Source organism: Malania oleifera, chromosome 10 (genome assembly GCF_029873635.1).
Source record: "Malania oleifera isolate guangnan ecotype guangnan chromosome 10, ASM2987363v1, whole genome shotgun sequence".
In the NCBI taxonomy this organism is placed as follows: Eukaryota; Viridiplantae; Streptophyta; class Magnoliopsida; order Santalales; family Ximeniaceae; genus Malania; species Malania oleifera.
Genome location: NC_080426.1, coordinates 45,073,422 through 45,089,057, shown reverse-complemented (window position 1 = coordinate 45,089,057; position 15,636 = coordinate 45,073,422). Strand labels below are relative to the sequence as shown.

Genomic DNA, 15,636 nt, shown 5'->3' with positions numbered 1-15,636 from the left:
ATAAGCATTCGAATGAAACTTCTCGTCATTGGCAAAAATAAAAATATCAACCAGTCCTCATACTTCTTCAGAGTCTTAATAAGCATTCAAATGAAACTTCTCTTATCATTGACAAAATAAAAATGTCAACCGCATAGAGAATGTGAGATACCAAAGACGCTCCACAAGAGTAATAGTAAGCCCCTAACTCTTAAATCATTTATTAACTCTTCATAATACTCTTCAAAGATAATATAAATATTTGGTCATATTAAGAATATGTGTATCTATTGGTCATATTAAGAATATGCGTATTCTACATGCATAATAATATGTAGAATATCAAAGCAAAATTAGTTGTGTAAATGTAAATACATATGATCGAATCGAATGAGAACTATACATTATTTATTGAGCATTTCATCAGAAACCAGTTGCAAGCACGCTGATTCCTCCCCGGCGTCCCCGCTGAGATTGTGTTGAAACCCATTACAGGACTCTCATTGTTACGTTGATGCACATTACTCATGTAAGTCCAAATTCAAATGGAAAAATGAAATAGTATGATTTTGCTACATGTAAAAAAAGGAAAATGTAGAGGAAAGAGAAAATGAAATTGCTTCAAGTGAAGGAACCAGCCTAGGCGTTGAACTGAAAACTAGACTATATTCAAAACGCTGCCCACACAAGAAGATGCCCAAGTATCTTATATGCTTATATGCACATCATGACAATCTTGATTAGCTTCAACCTTAACCGATATGGAAACTGGAGGAAGAAAGGTACAGACTCGGACACTAACAATAAAAAGAAAATGAAAAAGCAATGATCGATTTTAATTCATAGCTTCTGGTATGCGATACAGCGCAGCAGCTCACATGATAAAAGGGTGAGAGTAAGTAATTTTCTCAGCCTCTGGTCTTGAATGGCATGGCTCTGATGACTATCTGGTGGTACAGCGCAGCGAGTGTAGCTCCTATGAACGGTCCCACCCAGAAGATCCACTGGACAAGCAAGAACAAAAATTATCATTATTCAAGAACATGAAGACGATGCATAAATCCTTCAACATTGTCACGGTTGTTGAAATTTAAACAAACAAGTCTGCTCACATGATCGTCCCAGGCGTGATCTCTGTTGTAGATGATGGCAGCTCCAAGACTTCTGGCGGGGTTGATGCCAGTTCCGGTGATGGGAATGGTTGCCAAGTGAACCAAGAACACTGCAAACCCAATTGGGAGTGGAGCCAAAATCTGCAGGCATTGGTAGTTCATACACACAAGAAACTATGATCAGAAAAGATGGCCTAGTGATCTTTTTCCACATCTGTTGGAAAGCTTTTTCCATATCTGTTGGAAAGTGTTGAGAGGGGGGGGGCGGGGGGGGGGGGGGGGGGGCGCTGTGCAAGAACACTGCCAACAATATCAAACACAGCAGCGAATGATTTTCTAACTTAAAAAAATTCATGATACCCAAAGGTGGACCCTTTGCCCTGGCAGCCTGTTTCAGAGTCTCATGAACCCAAAAATACATTTGCAGATAAGACTCCTAAACATTACATTTGAACTTTATTAAATAATTGAGAATCCATGATGAACAAAATTGGCCAGCCACCTAAAGATCACCAACACAAATTTCTTTTACACAACCTCAACAATTCATGTGACTACAGAAGGCTGCCACTCACATGACTTTCATTACAACCCACCTTGAGATTACAGAAGGCGTCACTCACATGATTTTCATTACAACCCACCTTGAGATTACAGAAGTCAACTAAAAACTGGGCCTGATTTGAACAAGGCAAACAGGCAATATCTGAGAAATTTCCTTTCAATTTGACAAGAACAAAATCAGTTTTCAAAATGGATGTCCTTTTCACCAACTTATGAAAAGTTCACTTTAACACAATTTTGTATATATTGCACAAGCTATTGTACATTTATATATTTTTAAATAGAAAAATAATATGCTCGACTCCAAGCTCTTTAGTGGAGATTCTAATTGATTTGGATAGACTACCTCCCCTTAAAAATATATAGGTGCCTCACCTTTCCTCTGGTGGTGGCATCCAAGGTGTACCCCACTAAAATAATGTCAAAAGATTAAATCCCAATGACCCCCACACTACGCAGTAAAGGCGTAAAGCCAAAAAAAGACTAGCATGTAGTACTTTAATTCGAATAACATATAATTAAAATAGATTACTAATTAATTATGTGCCCCTTTTTATTTATTTTTTCTTTTACAAGCATTGCGCAAGTACAAGAAATTGTTAATAAAAAAATGCCAAAGTTACCAAAGTTCTCTGAGCTCAAAATTGTGTACTTGGCTCAAGCTTATTCAACATATAAAATGTGTCTCTTTAAGTTCTGAAGAAAACTTTCCTTTCAAACATTGTGGAAAGAATAAACAAAAGCACAACCATTTTGGAAGAACAAAAAAAGGGTCGTAGTTCTCAAAAGTTCTTAAGAGCACTCAAAAATATCAATTGAAGCACGAATTATCAATTTACATGGCATAATATATCTAGTTTTACTGGAATTCCTTCCCATAAGTAAATACCACAAAACGCTCTTTTGACACCGACCCCCTCTAACCAAGTTGGCAGAAACACACGATCAACAACCATACTACAAAACAATGACAAAAATAAATTCTTAGCTTACTCTAAGACCACAGCTCAATATTTTCATTACTTACTCTGAATATACAACTTCAAGCTAACGTATACAGAACGAAAGTTCTTTTTAGCAAAACTCATGTATGGTCTCTTATTCTGAATATACAACTTCAAGCTAATGCATACAGAACCGAAGTTAATTTTATCAAAATTTTCAAGCAAATTGATTTACAGGAACACTAAACCAAATCAAGAATAATGATGGTTCTTGCACGGAATGTTTTTAATTACAATTGACGTGCTATAAACAACTAATGACAAGAAAGCATTCTCAAACCTAAGCACTTAAATACATTACATAGATACGAGTTTCCAAAATGGAAAATAGGATGCATCTCACAGAGAGAGAGAGAGAGAGAGAGAGAGAGAGAGCCACTCATGTGCATTGATGCAGCTAAAAAGGCCCATCAGGAAACACCGTCCAGCAGAAAGGAAACCTAGACTGCCTAGTGCTAAAAATCAAGTTATTTATGAGTCATTATTGCTCCCAAGGTAAGCCAAAGGCATGTGTCTCTACAAGTACACATTTTCCAAACTTTGATAATCAAAACTCCTATAACCAAAGTCTAAAAAAAGTGCACTTGCTAGGCACATGCCTTAATGCTTACAATAGATCATCCCATAAATCCAACTTTAAACTCCTTGCTTGATTGATTATATACCAAACCTCTTACATTAAGTTATACTCACCAAAAAAGGTAATGGAACCCATTTAGGTTTTAAGAATAGGATCCGTCAAGCATTAGAGGTCCTCCCGAATCTTGATAAAGATCTTACAGCCAATGCATGATTGTAATAGACCACCAAATGTACAGTTGACTCATTCATTCTATTTCCTCAATTCATAAACAAAATAATCTAAATATCTCATTAATTTCGAAAATGTCATTGCACGCCAGCAAGCTAATGAAGCAATTTAAATTTTAAAATTAACTGAAGTTGCAAATGTACTTCTGAAGTTAATGAAACCTTTATGTCCTTGAGCGATTTAGAAATTAAGTAAAGACTTTTTAGGTCACTAACACCGATATTTACAGTGTTTTTCAGTTTATCTATCTGAAGATCTTAACCACATACAGATGCTCCTTGCTCCATGTAAACTCCACTGCCCAAATGTAATGCCATAAACAAATTGATTTGAGCTTCTAAACCCGCTGCCTAAATCCACAACCATAAATAATTTGAACGACAAATGGTTTAGGCAATGGGATTTTTAGGCAGCACAGATTTAGCATTGCTCTTGGATGATCAGTTGATTTAGAAACCTCAGAGTGAAAACTTAAGCAAAAGAATTCAAGTCACATCCCACTCGTGACCAAATTTCAGCGTTTTCCAGTTTAGATACGCCATTATCTAAAGATCTAAACCAAAAAATATGCTCTCTGAACCTTCTAAACTGCTGCCTAAATCAACCAGCATAACAATTTAACTATGACAATTGGTACAGGCAAACTGATTAGGCGGTATACATGTTAACACGTTACTCTTTGTTTGCTGCACTCACCTGATATTTTTTTTAGTTATTAAGACCTTAATGTTATTCCTTTGGAAATAACACATTTCATATATTTTCAATGTGAAATTGCGTATTTACACCTTTTATTTCAAGATAATTGGTCACAAGTCTCAATATTTTTCATAGTTTCCCACTTTCAAAAAGGGATTCTCCACACGGAATAAAAGCCTCCACAATTTTCACCCTATCCCTATGCCCGAGGATGAAAACAATTCATATTCCCATGAAGAAAACCTCCTTAGTTGATACTACTTCCACCCTACTTTGATCTGCAACGGTGTAAAAGAATCCAAACACCCACCAAAAAACAAAACCTCCTTAGTTGATACTACTTCCACCCTACTTTGATCTGCAACGGTGTAAAAGAATCCAAACACCCACCAAAAAACAAAACCTCCATAGTATCAACTATGCACCCTATTCTTTTCTGTGAAACGAAAGTAACCTTAAGTTCAGATGAAAACAAGCCAAACCTACGATGGGATCAACGACAGTGAAGAGAAAAACCTAAATCCACTAACCATAGCAAGCATTCACAATACACAGAAGCAAAACAAAACATAGATATAAGGTGCGCAGAGAGAGAGAGAGAGAGAGAGAGAGAGATACTTACTGGGACATGGGAGTCTCTGGCGCTTCTCTTGGCATCAGTTGCAGAGAAAACCGTGTAGACAAGAACAAAAGTGCCCACAATCTCTGCACCGAGGCCATCACCCTTGGTGTAGCCAGGGTTCACCACGTTAGCTCCACCACCCAGCATCTGGTACTGAGACTTCTGGAACCCTTTCACCACTCCTGCCCCGCAGATCGCACCCAGGCACTGCATCACCATGTAGTATATGGCTCTGGGCAGTGAAAGCTTCCTCGCCAGCAGCAGCCCGAATGTCACAGCTGGGTTTATGTGTCCACCTGCTCACAACCACATTTACTATTCTCAATAAATTCTACACGAGGACTAAAGTCGCGCAACAAAAACAAAAAATGAGTTTCGCATACGATTAGAAAATCCCAGAAAGCAGCAGAGAAGATCATGGGATTTTAAGCAAACCCAGAAAGAGTTGAGAATCAGGAGCAAAATAAGAGGAAAATAGCATTCTGGGGGAATAAAAGTTGAGAATCTGCGAAGAAAATAAAAGGGGAAAGATAGAATTCTCAGAATATTTCCAAATTAGTGTCAAGGGCAACATATTTTAAAGCAAAGCCAGCTCTGTTCTAAAGAAAATTAAACAAACCAGCAGCAGAGAAACTAGCAAAAACCCTGAGGCATCGGAACAAGTTAGCAGGAAAAAAAGTACAATAAAAACATTTTTGTTCAGATCAAAGCCTCCACGGAAACAGAGCACATACGAGAGAGAAAGAGAAAGAGAAGAGAGAGATGACCTGAGATACCGGCGGTGCAGTAGACGAGGGCAAAGATCATACCCCCAAAAGCCCAAGCAATACCTTGAATGCCCACAGTGGCACACTTGCTCGGGGACCTGACAACGCCCATCACAGTCAAAATAGTGATGTAGAGGAAGAGGAAAGTGGCCATGAACTCCGCAATTCCTGCTCTCCAGAAGGACCATGAGTAGAGCTCGCTCGGCTCGATCAGGGGTGCCGGCGGTGGCTCCTTGTAGTCCTTGTCCGCCTGCGCCGACGTCCCTATCGGCTGCCTCTCAGAAAACTTGTTTGCTCCTAACTTCACATCCTCCTCTTTCCCCTCCATTCTCTCTCTCTCTCTTTCTCTTTCTCTCTTTCTCTCTCCCTGTGCGCAGAAAGCTTCCAAAGAATGGGAAGTGTGTGAAGTTCTCTGAGCTCTGTGATAATGGCGTAAGTGAGTGGGTTAGGTTTATAAAGGCTGAAGGCTGAAGCAGTGGGGTCAGAGGGGAAGGCCGGTTGTCCGGGCGAAATTACTGTTATGTCCATCTAGGGCAAAGAAACATTTGCATTTAAGGGGGATGGGTATAATGGTCAGTTGGGTGTGTGGAGCAGATAGTGAATTATTTGTTCGGTGAGCTTTCCAGAGAGTGCAGGAAGATGCAGAAAAAGCTGATTCATGCTTTTCCCTGCTGTAAATATTACTAAATTTTAATACAAGACCAAACATAAAATAATTGATAATTTTAGTTTTAAATTTTTTACAGTCGATTTTTTTTTACAGCAGAGTCTCTTTAAGTGGAATCAATTTTTTTCGTTAATTATATATATATATATATGAAAAATAAAATATATAATGTTTAATATTTTAAATTTTGAGAAACATATATTTATCTTTGCATTATTAATTTAACAAATTAAAAGTCTAACATTTTAGTATTTTATTTTATTTTTTACTGTTCATGAAAAATTTCATTTGCAACTCATTATCTTATTGTTAAATAATTAAAAAAATTATAAAACATAAATATATGTTTTGTTCTTTTTCTACATAATAATATACCATTAGAAATTCTATCTTTTGATAAAATTTATTTCACACATGTTAAGGAAAAATATAAAAAAGGAATTAAATTTTTATTTTACATTTTTTGTTTCATAATAAATTAATAAAAGAATATAAATATTTTAAAAATTAAATTTGCATGAAATTATTTATTAACATTTTTAAAATTTCAAAAAAAAAGTTATATTTTTATTGTGAAAAAGTAAATTTCTTTTACTAAAAAACTTAGATTAAAATTTTAAAATGAAAATATTTAATTAAGAATTGAAAAAAAAATACAATCATTTTCAACACGTTAGAAAGGTTGGATTAGACATGCAGCAAAATAATAATTCTATTATTAAATAGAATAATAAAAATGCCAAAATTCAACAACCACACAATTAAACTTGCTCAATAAAAAAAATTTAAAAAAAAAAAAAGGATAAAAGGTGTGGTTAGGAAAAAATGGCGGTTTTGTTGTGGCCGTTGGGAAAGGGACAGCCTAAAAAGACTCCAACGTTTGGAGGATTGCATGAGCTTTGTCTTCTCGCTACTAAAGTCAGGTACACGTTGTGCCTGCAACGGCTACATCCTCACCTCCCCACACGTGTTTTATTTATGAATAGGATTGGCTGCAAGTCGTCGTCGTTTTGCGAATAAGGTTTTCTCTCTTTTTTTCCGCTTTGATCTGTTCATCCTCATTTTTCTGGGGTTTTTTATAAAATATTTAAATTAAAATAAAATAAATACAATTACAGGTTAGTTGGATGAAAAATTACAGAAATAAACTCAATCAAATTTTCGAAAATTGATTTTAGTTAAAATCAACTACTAAAAAATTGATTTCCAAATTTAAAAAAAAAAATTCGAACTCAATAGAAATCAACTTTTCAAACTCGATTCTCATATCAAAAGCAAAGGCTCCCCCATTACCCAGCCCGACCCCCTTCTCTCTCCCTCTCTCTCTCTACATTTATATCTATATATATTCTAGTAAGGTGTCATTTTTTGTAATTGTTTAAAAAGTAAAAATTATTCACACAAATAAATAATATTAAAATTATTTATTATAAGATCAAATTCTCTTTTATATCTCTGTGAGTCAGTAGGAACCGTAAATAATAATGAAGATGTGTCCCGGGAGTCGAATTGGCTAAACGTCCAACTGATTCACAGAAGCCATGTCCGCATTTCGAACTTTACCTAATCAGCGAGACCTAGGGGGAGGACGCTGATTCGTAAGTTTGGTACCACACTAGGGGATCCGAAAGGGCTTGTTGGTAGCTGAAGTTCCTATGTAATAAAAAAAAATTATCTTTATAATATTTTTCTAATTTTTTTACTTCTAAACATATCTATAATAGATAAAGATATAGGAACAAAATTTAAATAAAATATAAATTAGAAGGTGCTTGTGAATACACCATATCCTAAAAAAATAAAATAATAATATATCTAAAAGGCCACATCCTAAACTCACAAGTACCTTCCAATTTATAATTTTGTTTTAATTTTGTTCCTATATCTTTATTTGTTTTGGATTTATTAAGAAATAAAAAATTATAAAAATATAAAGGGAAATTATAAGCTAACTTTTTATTTTTTCAATATTTATAAAAAATAGAATAATAATAATAATAAACAATTTTGATACAATTTGTCTATGTAAATAATTTTTAATTTTTTAAATAGTTGTAAAAAATGGCACTTTAGTATATATATATATATATATATATATATATATATATATATATATATATATATATATATGAAAGTTGAAAAGTGGGGAGAGAGAGAAGAGTATATATGCTAACCTAAACTCACAAATACACCATGTCCTGAAAAAATAATATAATAATAAAACAAAAGAATCATATCCTAACTCACAAGCACCATTCCATTTATATTCTGTTTTGAAATTTACTCATTTTATTTCTAGATCTTTATCTATTTTGGATTTATTAAGAAATAAAAAAATTAAAAATATTATAAAAATGAAAATTACGAAAGATGAGTTAATTTTTTAGTTTTACAATATCTATAGAAAATAAAAAAATAAATTATAAATAATTTTGCTACTATTTATTTATACAAATGATTTTTAATTTTTTAAATAATTACAAAAAATGACACCTTATTATTATATTTATATATATGGGATAAGAGAGAGAGAGAGAGAGAGAGAGAGTTGGAGCTTACAAGATGTTATTAAATACGCCAAACTGTTATAACTAATATGTGCAGTAAGATTAGTCGCCCAATGGTTGTTATTGTATCTATATAAGAAGCCTACTTGTATACCATGTTGACCTTATAAGTCACGCCCGTTTTTGATAATGACAAATACTCATTATATCTAATGGGTGTTTGAAGTTATGTATAGGAATTCAAATTGGCATATCAGAATGCACAAAGAGAAAGTGAAGATTGAAGACCCAATATTTTGTATTGTAATATATTTTATTGATGTAAAGGGTCTATAATATTTAAGTAGGAAAGGTCTGTAATAGTAAATAGGGATTTAATTGTAATAATTGCATGACTTAATATGTAAGTTCAAAATGAAAATGATCTTAGACAGACCTTAGGGAACACCCTTCGGTCGACCGACACCGAATTTTTTTTATGTCTTTAATTGGACGTAAATGACCTTAGGACACACACCATTACACATTGATAGGCACTTGAATAGGGTTTGTGTGTTTCAAGATAGGACCGAAATGCACACTTTGTGCACTTTCGGTCGACCGGCTAGGACTATTCATTTTGGCCTGGTTGACCGAACCTGGCCTGGGTCAACAGTTGACCTAGGTCCCGGTCGACTGAACCATTGCAGTTCAAAACTCCTGGTCGACCGAAACCCCCTAAGGTTAAATGTTTGACCATCTGGTCGATCGAGGCAAAAATGTACTCCAACTACCTGGTCGATCGAGGGTCCTCGGGAAAAATCCCAACGGTCTGGTCGACCGAACTAGCCATTTCAAAATGTCCCGATCGACCGAACCTCGGAGATTTGAAAAATCACCTTCTCCTAGTCGACCGACCATTTAGTTCAAAAGTCCCCTGGTCGACCGAACCATATGAGTCCTGGTCGACCAAAACTAATCTGGTCGACCGAACCTCTCGGGTTGCTCTGATTTTTATCGCGGTTAAATATTTTTAAACAGGGTTAATTAAGGTTAAAATGATTTTAAACAATATTAATAATACTCTACATGTCCTAACGGCTAACGGCTATAATTCTTCAAATGTCTATATATAGCCCCTCATTTGCTAAAGATTAAGAGGAGATTAGCATATTTGATTAGGGAAAATTCTTTGAAAATCCAAAAACCTATAATACTCCTTTTTGAGCCTCCTACACTCATACTTACCTTTGCATACTGATTGAACCCTCTGTAAGTTGATTGAGTGTTAGTCTAAATAGGTTTGCTCTCCCATTCTTGATTGATTGATTTGATTTTTATGAGAGCTAAACCTAAGTGTTCTTAGGGGGCTTTTGCTAATAAGTCTATCCTAAGAAAACTTGCTTAGGCTTCTGAGTATTGCATTTGTGTTGCAATATCTTAGGAAGTCTTGTATTTGTCTTTGGGTTGCGAAATCATTTTCAAAACTTACTCAAGTATCTTGTGTGATTTATATTGATATATTTGTGAAAAGATATTTGTGTTTGTCAGAGTGATCTTTGTTGCAATATTCATTCACTCATATATTATTTGCTGAATACAAAGATTACACATCTTTTGCAAATCAAGCATATACATTATTTGATATTTGCATGCTTGAGACATCCTGTTGACTGAAATATTTGAGACTTGATATCTTTGTGTAAACTTATTGGCTGAATATATCATGATACAAAAATCATATAGGTTTGCACTTTCACGCACTAATTACATCGATAGTAAATCTATTTGAGAGTAGACATCTTAAGACCACACTGAGCTTACATATTAAATCCTATTGTGGTGTATGTAATTGCGCGCATTTGGGTACATATCTACTTTACACAAAAGCACAATCACTGTACCATTTGATTATATATACATTTTTTGTATATCCAGGCACGGGCCTGAAGAGGGAGACTAGCCCTGGAATAGTCCCAGATTGGCTTAGACCCGGTTAGGAAAGCTAGGTGCGTCGTCCAGTTAAGGCGTGTAGGTTGAGGTCAGCCCCGCTAATTGACCTGGTTAAGGTTGAGGTCAACCCTGTGTTAATTTGACCTAGTTGTGAATGGTGCCGCTCCACCCTTAAGTGAGCTATTCGTGGAATCCTCTGACTTGTGAGCTAGAAGCGAGGACGTAGGCACAGTTGGCCGAACCCCGATAACACATCGTGTGCCCTATTTATATTTCTGCACTTTATATTTATAGCACATGTATGTTATGGGGTGAATGATGCACATGGTTTAATTTCCACATTATATTTATCAGTGCATTTGGAATTGCATAGAAAAACCCTAGATTTGTGTAATACTAATTGTTGGACTAGTTGAACCTAGGAAGAAAGTTTAAAATTCCAATTCACCCCCCCTCTTGGGAGTACACCTTTTATAACATACCATATAATTCAATTCAATGAAGAGAAGAAATATTACTCTTCTTGCTTTTATCTCTGTTTTCCAAAGCTTTTCTATATTTTACATGGTATCAAAGCAAAATTCCGCCAGACAGAGTTGTATGCTTCACAGTACACTGACTAAATTCCACAGGGAAATGCCTATTGTAAAAGAAGCATATTCATCTTCACCAAACTTCTATCTCTCACTGTAAACCAGGGAGAAGAAAATCAACTACAGACCAAGCTGTGGTTGGCCAAGGGAGTTTCAAATTTCAGAAATTAATTGATTCAATTTCTACTGCTCTCTTAAAAAAAAAAAATTCTTTTCAGTTCCATTTCTATGGTGGAACTTGAATCTTCTATGCATTCTGCTTCTATGGCAAATGTTGATGAATCTTCAAGAAATCCATCGGATGATTCTTCAAGTGTTTATTACTTGCATCCATCGGACAACCCTAGAGCTCTTCTAGTCTTCGAAATCTTGACTAGTGAAAATTATGTTGCATGGAGTAGATATATCTCCATTGCTCTTACAGTTAAGAATAAAATCACATTCATAGATGGTACTCTGCCTCAATCCAATTTTGGTGATTCTCGGATTTGAATTGCTTAGTTAAGAGCAAATAATCTCGTTCTATCTTGGCTAATGAATTCTATAGCTAAAGAAATTCATGGGAGTCTGTTATACTTCACAGCTGCATGTGATGTTTGGGAAGAACTCAAAACAAGGTACCTTCAAAGTGATGGTCCAAGAGTCTTTACCCTAGAAAAATCTCTCAATTCAATTTCTCAAGGAACAAGAGCAGCCACTGAATACTTTAATGAATTCAAGACCCTCTAAGATGAATATATCAGCTACGAACCAATTCCAAGCTGCAGATGTGGAACTCTTGATAGGTGTTCTTGTAATCTTTTAAAGAATTTTACAGATAGGCAGCAATCAGATTATATGATGAAGTTTCTCATTAGTTTGCATGATTCTTACTTTATGATGTGAATTCAATTACTTCTCCAATCACCTTTGCCTTGTATGAGCAAAGTTTTTTCTTTACTACTGCAAGAAGAAAGTCAAAGATCATTGTCTAATGCTGTTGGTTTTTCCATAGATTCTCATGCTATGACTGTTGCACAAACACAAAAGTTTGTTACTACTAATGGTACTCGTTTCACAAAATCGAAAGCCAAAGGAAATGTTATTTGTTCCCATTGTGGATATACTAGTGTTGGCCTAATAAGACTTATAATTATTATTTTGATGATAACAAATCAAATGAAATGTTTAATATGTTTCAAGTAAAAGTTTTTAGGAAAATAACAAAACTCAAGTGCATAAGAAAGTTCAATGGATTACAAAGAGCATGAAGAACAAAGTTATATTGTGAAAAGCGCAAAGGAAAGATTGCAACTACAAAGATAATGGAAGAACAAGTTTGAAGACTAAACGAATTATACTTTTAAGGATATTCTAAAATGTAAGTACTTCAAAGTAAATCTCAAGTATAAAGTGATTTGAAGCTCATAGAAAGTCAAAAATATGTTTTTATACATATACCCTAAAGAATAATTTTCAAATCAATAAAAAGAAAGGGTTTAAGAAAAAGAAAATTTTTTGAAATAATGAAGGGCCAGGCGATTGCCATGATGAGGCAGGCGACTGCTAAATTAAATAGAAGTTTTTTTAAAAAAGTTAGTAGCTAGACAGGCGCCTGTGTGAACAAACCAGGCGACTGCCCTAGTTTTGGCAGGCGATTGCCTGTATTCTGTGTTGAGAGTTGTTTTGTGACAGGCGACTGCCACTCAAACGTTGGCAATAAATTTTTTAACGAGAAGATTTTTTGAACCATGTTTTTGAATATATTTATTTCAAAATATTTGGAAATAAATTTTAGAAATCTTTGGGAGTAATGGATGATTTCTAAAGCCTCTATAAATAGTCTTAATCTCAAAATTTTAAGGTAGAGAAAAAAATTATAGAGAGAACACTAATGAGATATTCAAAAGAGTTTTGAAATTGTGCAATCTTCTAAAGTTTCCAGATCTAGTGATTTCTCGAAAAATTTTCTGATTCAGAAATATTCAAAGGCTTTTAGATCAAAGTAAGTTTTCAGAGGTTTTAGATCGATCTATCTTCAAGTATTCAAAATTTTGTTTTTTTCAAAAGATCTAAAATTCTTTCAAGGATAAATCTCTGATCTAAAATTGATTTACATTTTGAAGTTAAGTTTTTCAGCGATCAGAATTTTTCTTTTTCTTTGGAAAATTATTTGGTAATTCATACAGTATTGAGCTTGAAATTTCTTATATTTGAATTACTTTGAGGTATAAAGTGAGCTGATCGTTATACTAATTTACTCTATTGTGAGAGTTCTCTTTTGTACACAAATTTCCTTATTATCTTTTCTAAGCGATTCAGAGTTGTTGAATCGTTGAGCCGAATAAGGGGTTATTATTTGGAGAGGCGGACTCTAGCCTAATCAAAGGAGTGTGTTGTAAATTGGTACTGTTCCACCAGGTAACAGAACTGATATAGTGGAATCCTTTGGTATTTTTGCCAAAGGCGAGAACATAGGCTGTGTTGAAGCGAAACCTCGTAAAAATTCTTGTCTCTTTCTCTCTATTTTTATTTTACATACTTTACTTGCTATTGTTATAAGATTTTTAAGTGCAGGTTGCAGGATTTGAATTGAGAAGGTTACAGAGGTACTTGATAAATAGAAAATACATTTTGATTAATTGTTTGCGGAAACCCAAACGGGGAGTACGTTGATTAATCTGCGGAAATCTTAATCAAGTAAAGTGTGTGATGAAAGGCTAGAGGGAAAGCAACAAAAGCCTAAATAATTTATGATTGATTGATTTCATTGATTGAATTATAATTTTAAGTTTCAGTCTTCTTAAGTGTGGTTACTGTTATTATATATTATGTTCTCTGAGTTATTAAAATCAGAAAGTTTTAAAAATCATTAAAATTTTAAAAAAATCCAATTCACCCCCCCCCCCCCTCTTGGGAAGTTATTCCTCATTTCAATTGGTATCAAAGCCTAGGTATAGAAATTCCTAACAAGAAACTATAAAAAGATCAAATGGCAAATATTGGAGTAGCACCTTTTGGTGAAGGACAATCTTCAACCCGTCCACCAATCTTTTGTGAACACAATTACACTTTTTGGAAAAAGAGAATGGAAATATATCTCCAACACATGGATTGGAAAGCTTGGGAAGTTGTCATGGATGGAAACCTTGTTCCCTCTAAGTTAGTTGATGGAAAAGAAATTCCAAAAAAAAAAAGAAAGACATGACCGACTTAGATTATAAAATGCTTCAAAAAAATGCAAGTGCTATAAACACGTTATATTGTGCACTAGATGCAAATGAGTTTAATCGAGTCATGGCCTGCAAGACAGCTAAGGAGATTTGGGATAAACTAGAGGTAACTTATGAAGGAACTATTGATGCTAGAGACAATAGGATAAACATGCTGACAAATGAATACGAAGCCTTCAAAATGAATTCTGAAGAAACAATATCAAGCATGTATACCAGATTTACCCACATAATAAACTCTCTAAGTGCCTTAAGAAAAACCTATACTACATATGAAATGATCAGGAAAATTCTAAGAGGTCTACCTCCTATTTGGGAACCAAAGGCCACAGCTATCACAGAAGGTAGAAATCTTAAGATTACTTCTTTGGATGAACTAATAGGCTCAATTCTTACATATGAAATGGCATTGAAAGAAAGGAATCCTGAACCAAAGCATAAAAAATCCATAGCTCTAAAAGCATCTAGCCATAGTTCTAGTGAAGAAGAAAGTGAAACAAGTGACCTAGATCAAGATGAATTGGCATTCATTACTAAAAGGTTAGGAAAATTCTATAGAAGAAATAAAAGGTTTCCTAGAAAATTCTATAAAAAGAAAACTGAAAAAGGCGATACAAGTAGGAAAGAAAATAAAGGTAAAAATGAACCAATCTGTTATCATTGCAAAAAGCCAGGGCATATTAAACCGGAGTGTCCATTATTCAAGAAAGACAAGAAGAAAAAGAAGGAAGCAATGAAAGCTACTTGGGATGATTCAAGCTCCAGCGAAACTGAAACTGAATCAAGTGAGCAAGAGATGGCAAATATCTATTTCATGGCAAACGATGAAGAGGTAAACTCTTATTACTCTTCAACAGAATCTCAAAATATGTCGTGTGATGAGTTATGTGATAGTTTGTCTTCTTATAAGGAATTACAAATGAATAATTTTCACTACATAAAAGATTTATAAAAGTGTCTAAAAGAAATATAACTTTGAAAGATCAGAATCAAAAACTAGTAAAGCAACTAGAATCATTCAAAGTTATTGAAGAAGAAAGAAATAATTATATTAAGAAGCTGAAAGAAGAAATAAAACAAGAGTTAGATAAAACTCATATAGATGGTTTGAATAAGAAAGATTTAGAAATAAATGAACTCAAAAAGATAGTTAAGGATAAGGAAAAG

At 34.3% G+C, this 15,636-nt stretch overlaps 1 protein-coding gene across 1 annotated transcript; it reads right to left on the bottom strand.

The window, feature by feature from the left end:
- Nucleotides 1–625: 625 nt before the first annotated feature.
- LOC131166856 (aquaporin PIP1-1-like) lies at nt 626–6,168 on the bottom strand. The gene is made up of 4 exons (XM_058125460.1): nt 5,559–6,168; nt 4,792–5,087; nt 1,092–1,232; nt 626–983 (listed from the first exon to the last, which is right to left on the bottom strand). The coding sequence occupies exons 1-4, from the start codon at nt 5,884–5,886 to the stop codon at nt 888–890; spliced, it is 861 nt and encodes a 286-aa protein (XP_057981443.1). The 5' UTR covers nt 5,887–6,168; the 3' UTR covers nt 626–887.
- Nucleotides 6,169–15,636: the final 9,468 nt, after the last annotated feature.

What these genes read in the sequence shown, in the direction of transcription:
- LOC131166856 (XM_058125460.1), bottom strand. Translation starts at nt 5,886, where the DNA reads ATGGAGGGGAAAGAGGAGGATGTGAAGTTAGGAGCAAACAAGTTTTCT. An exon ending in CCAGAGACTCCCATGTCCCA is followed by an intron (nt 1,233 to 4,791) that starts GTAAGTATCTCT and finishes CAATGCCTGCAG; the next exon opens with ATTTTGGCTCCACTCCCAAT. An exon ending in ATCACGCCTGGGACGATCAT is followed by an intron (nt 984 to 1,091) that starts GTGAGCAGACTT and finishes TTGCTTGTCCAG; the next exon opens with TGGATCTTCTGGGTGGGACC.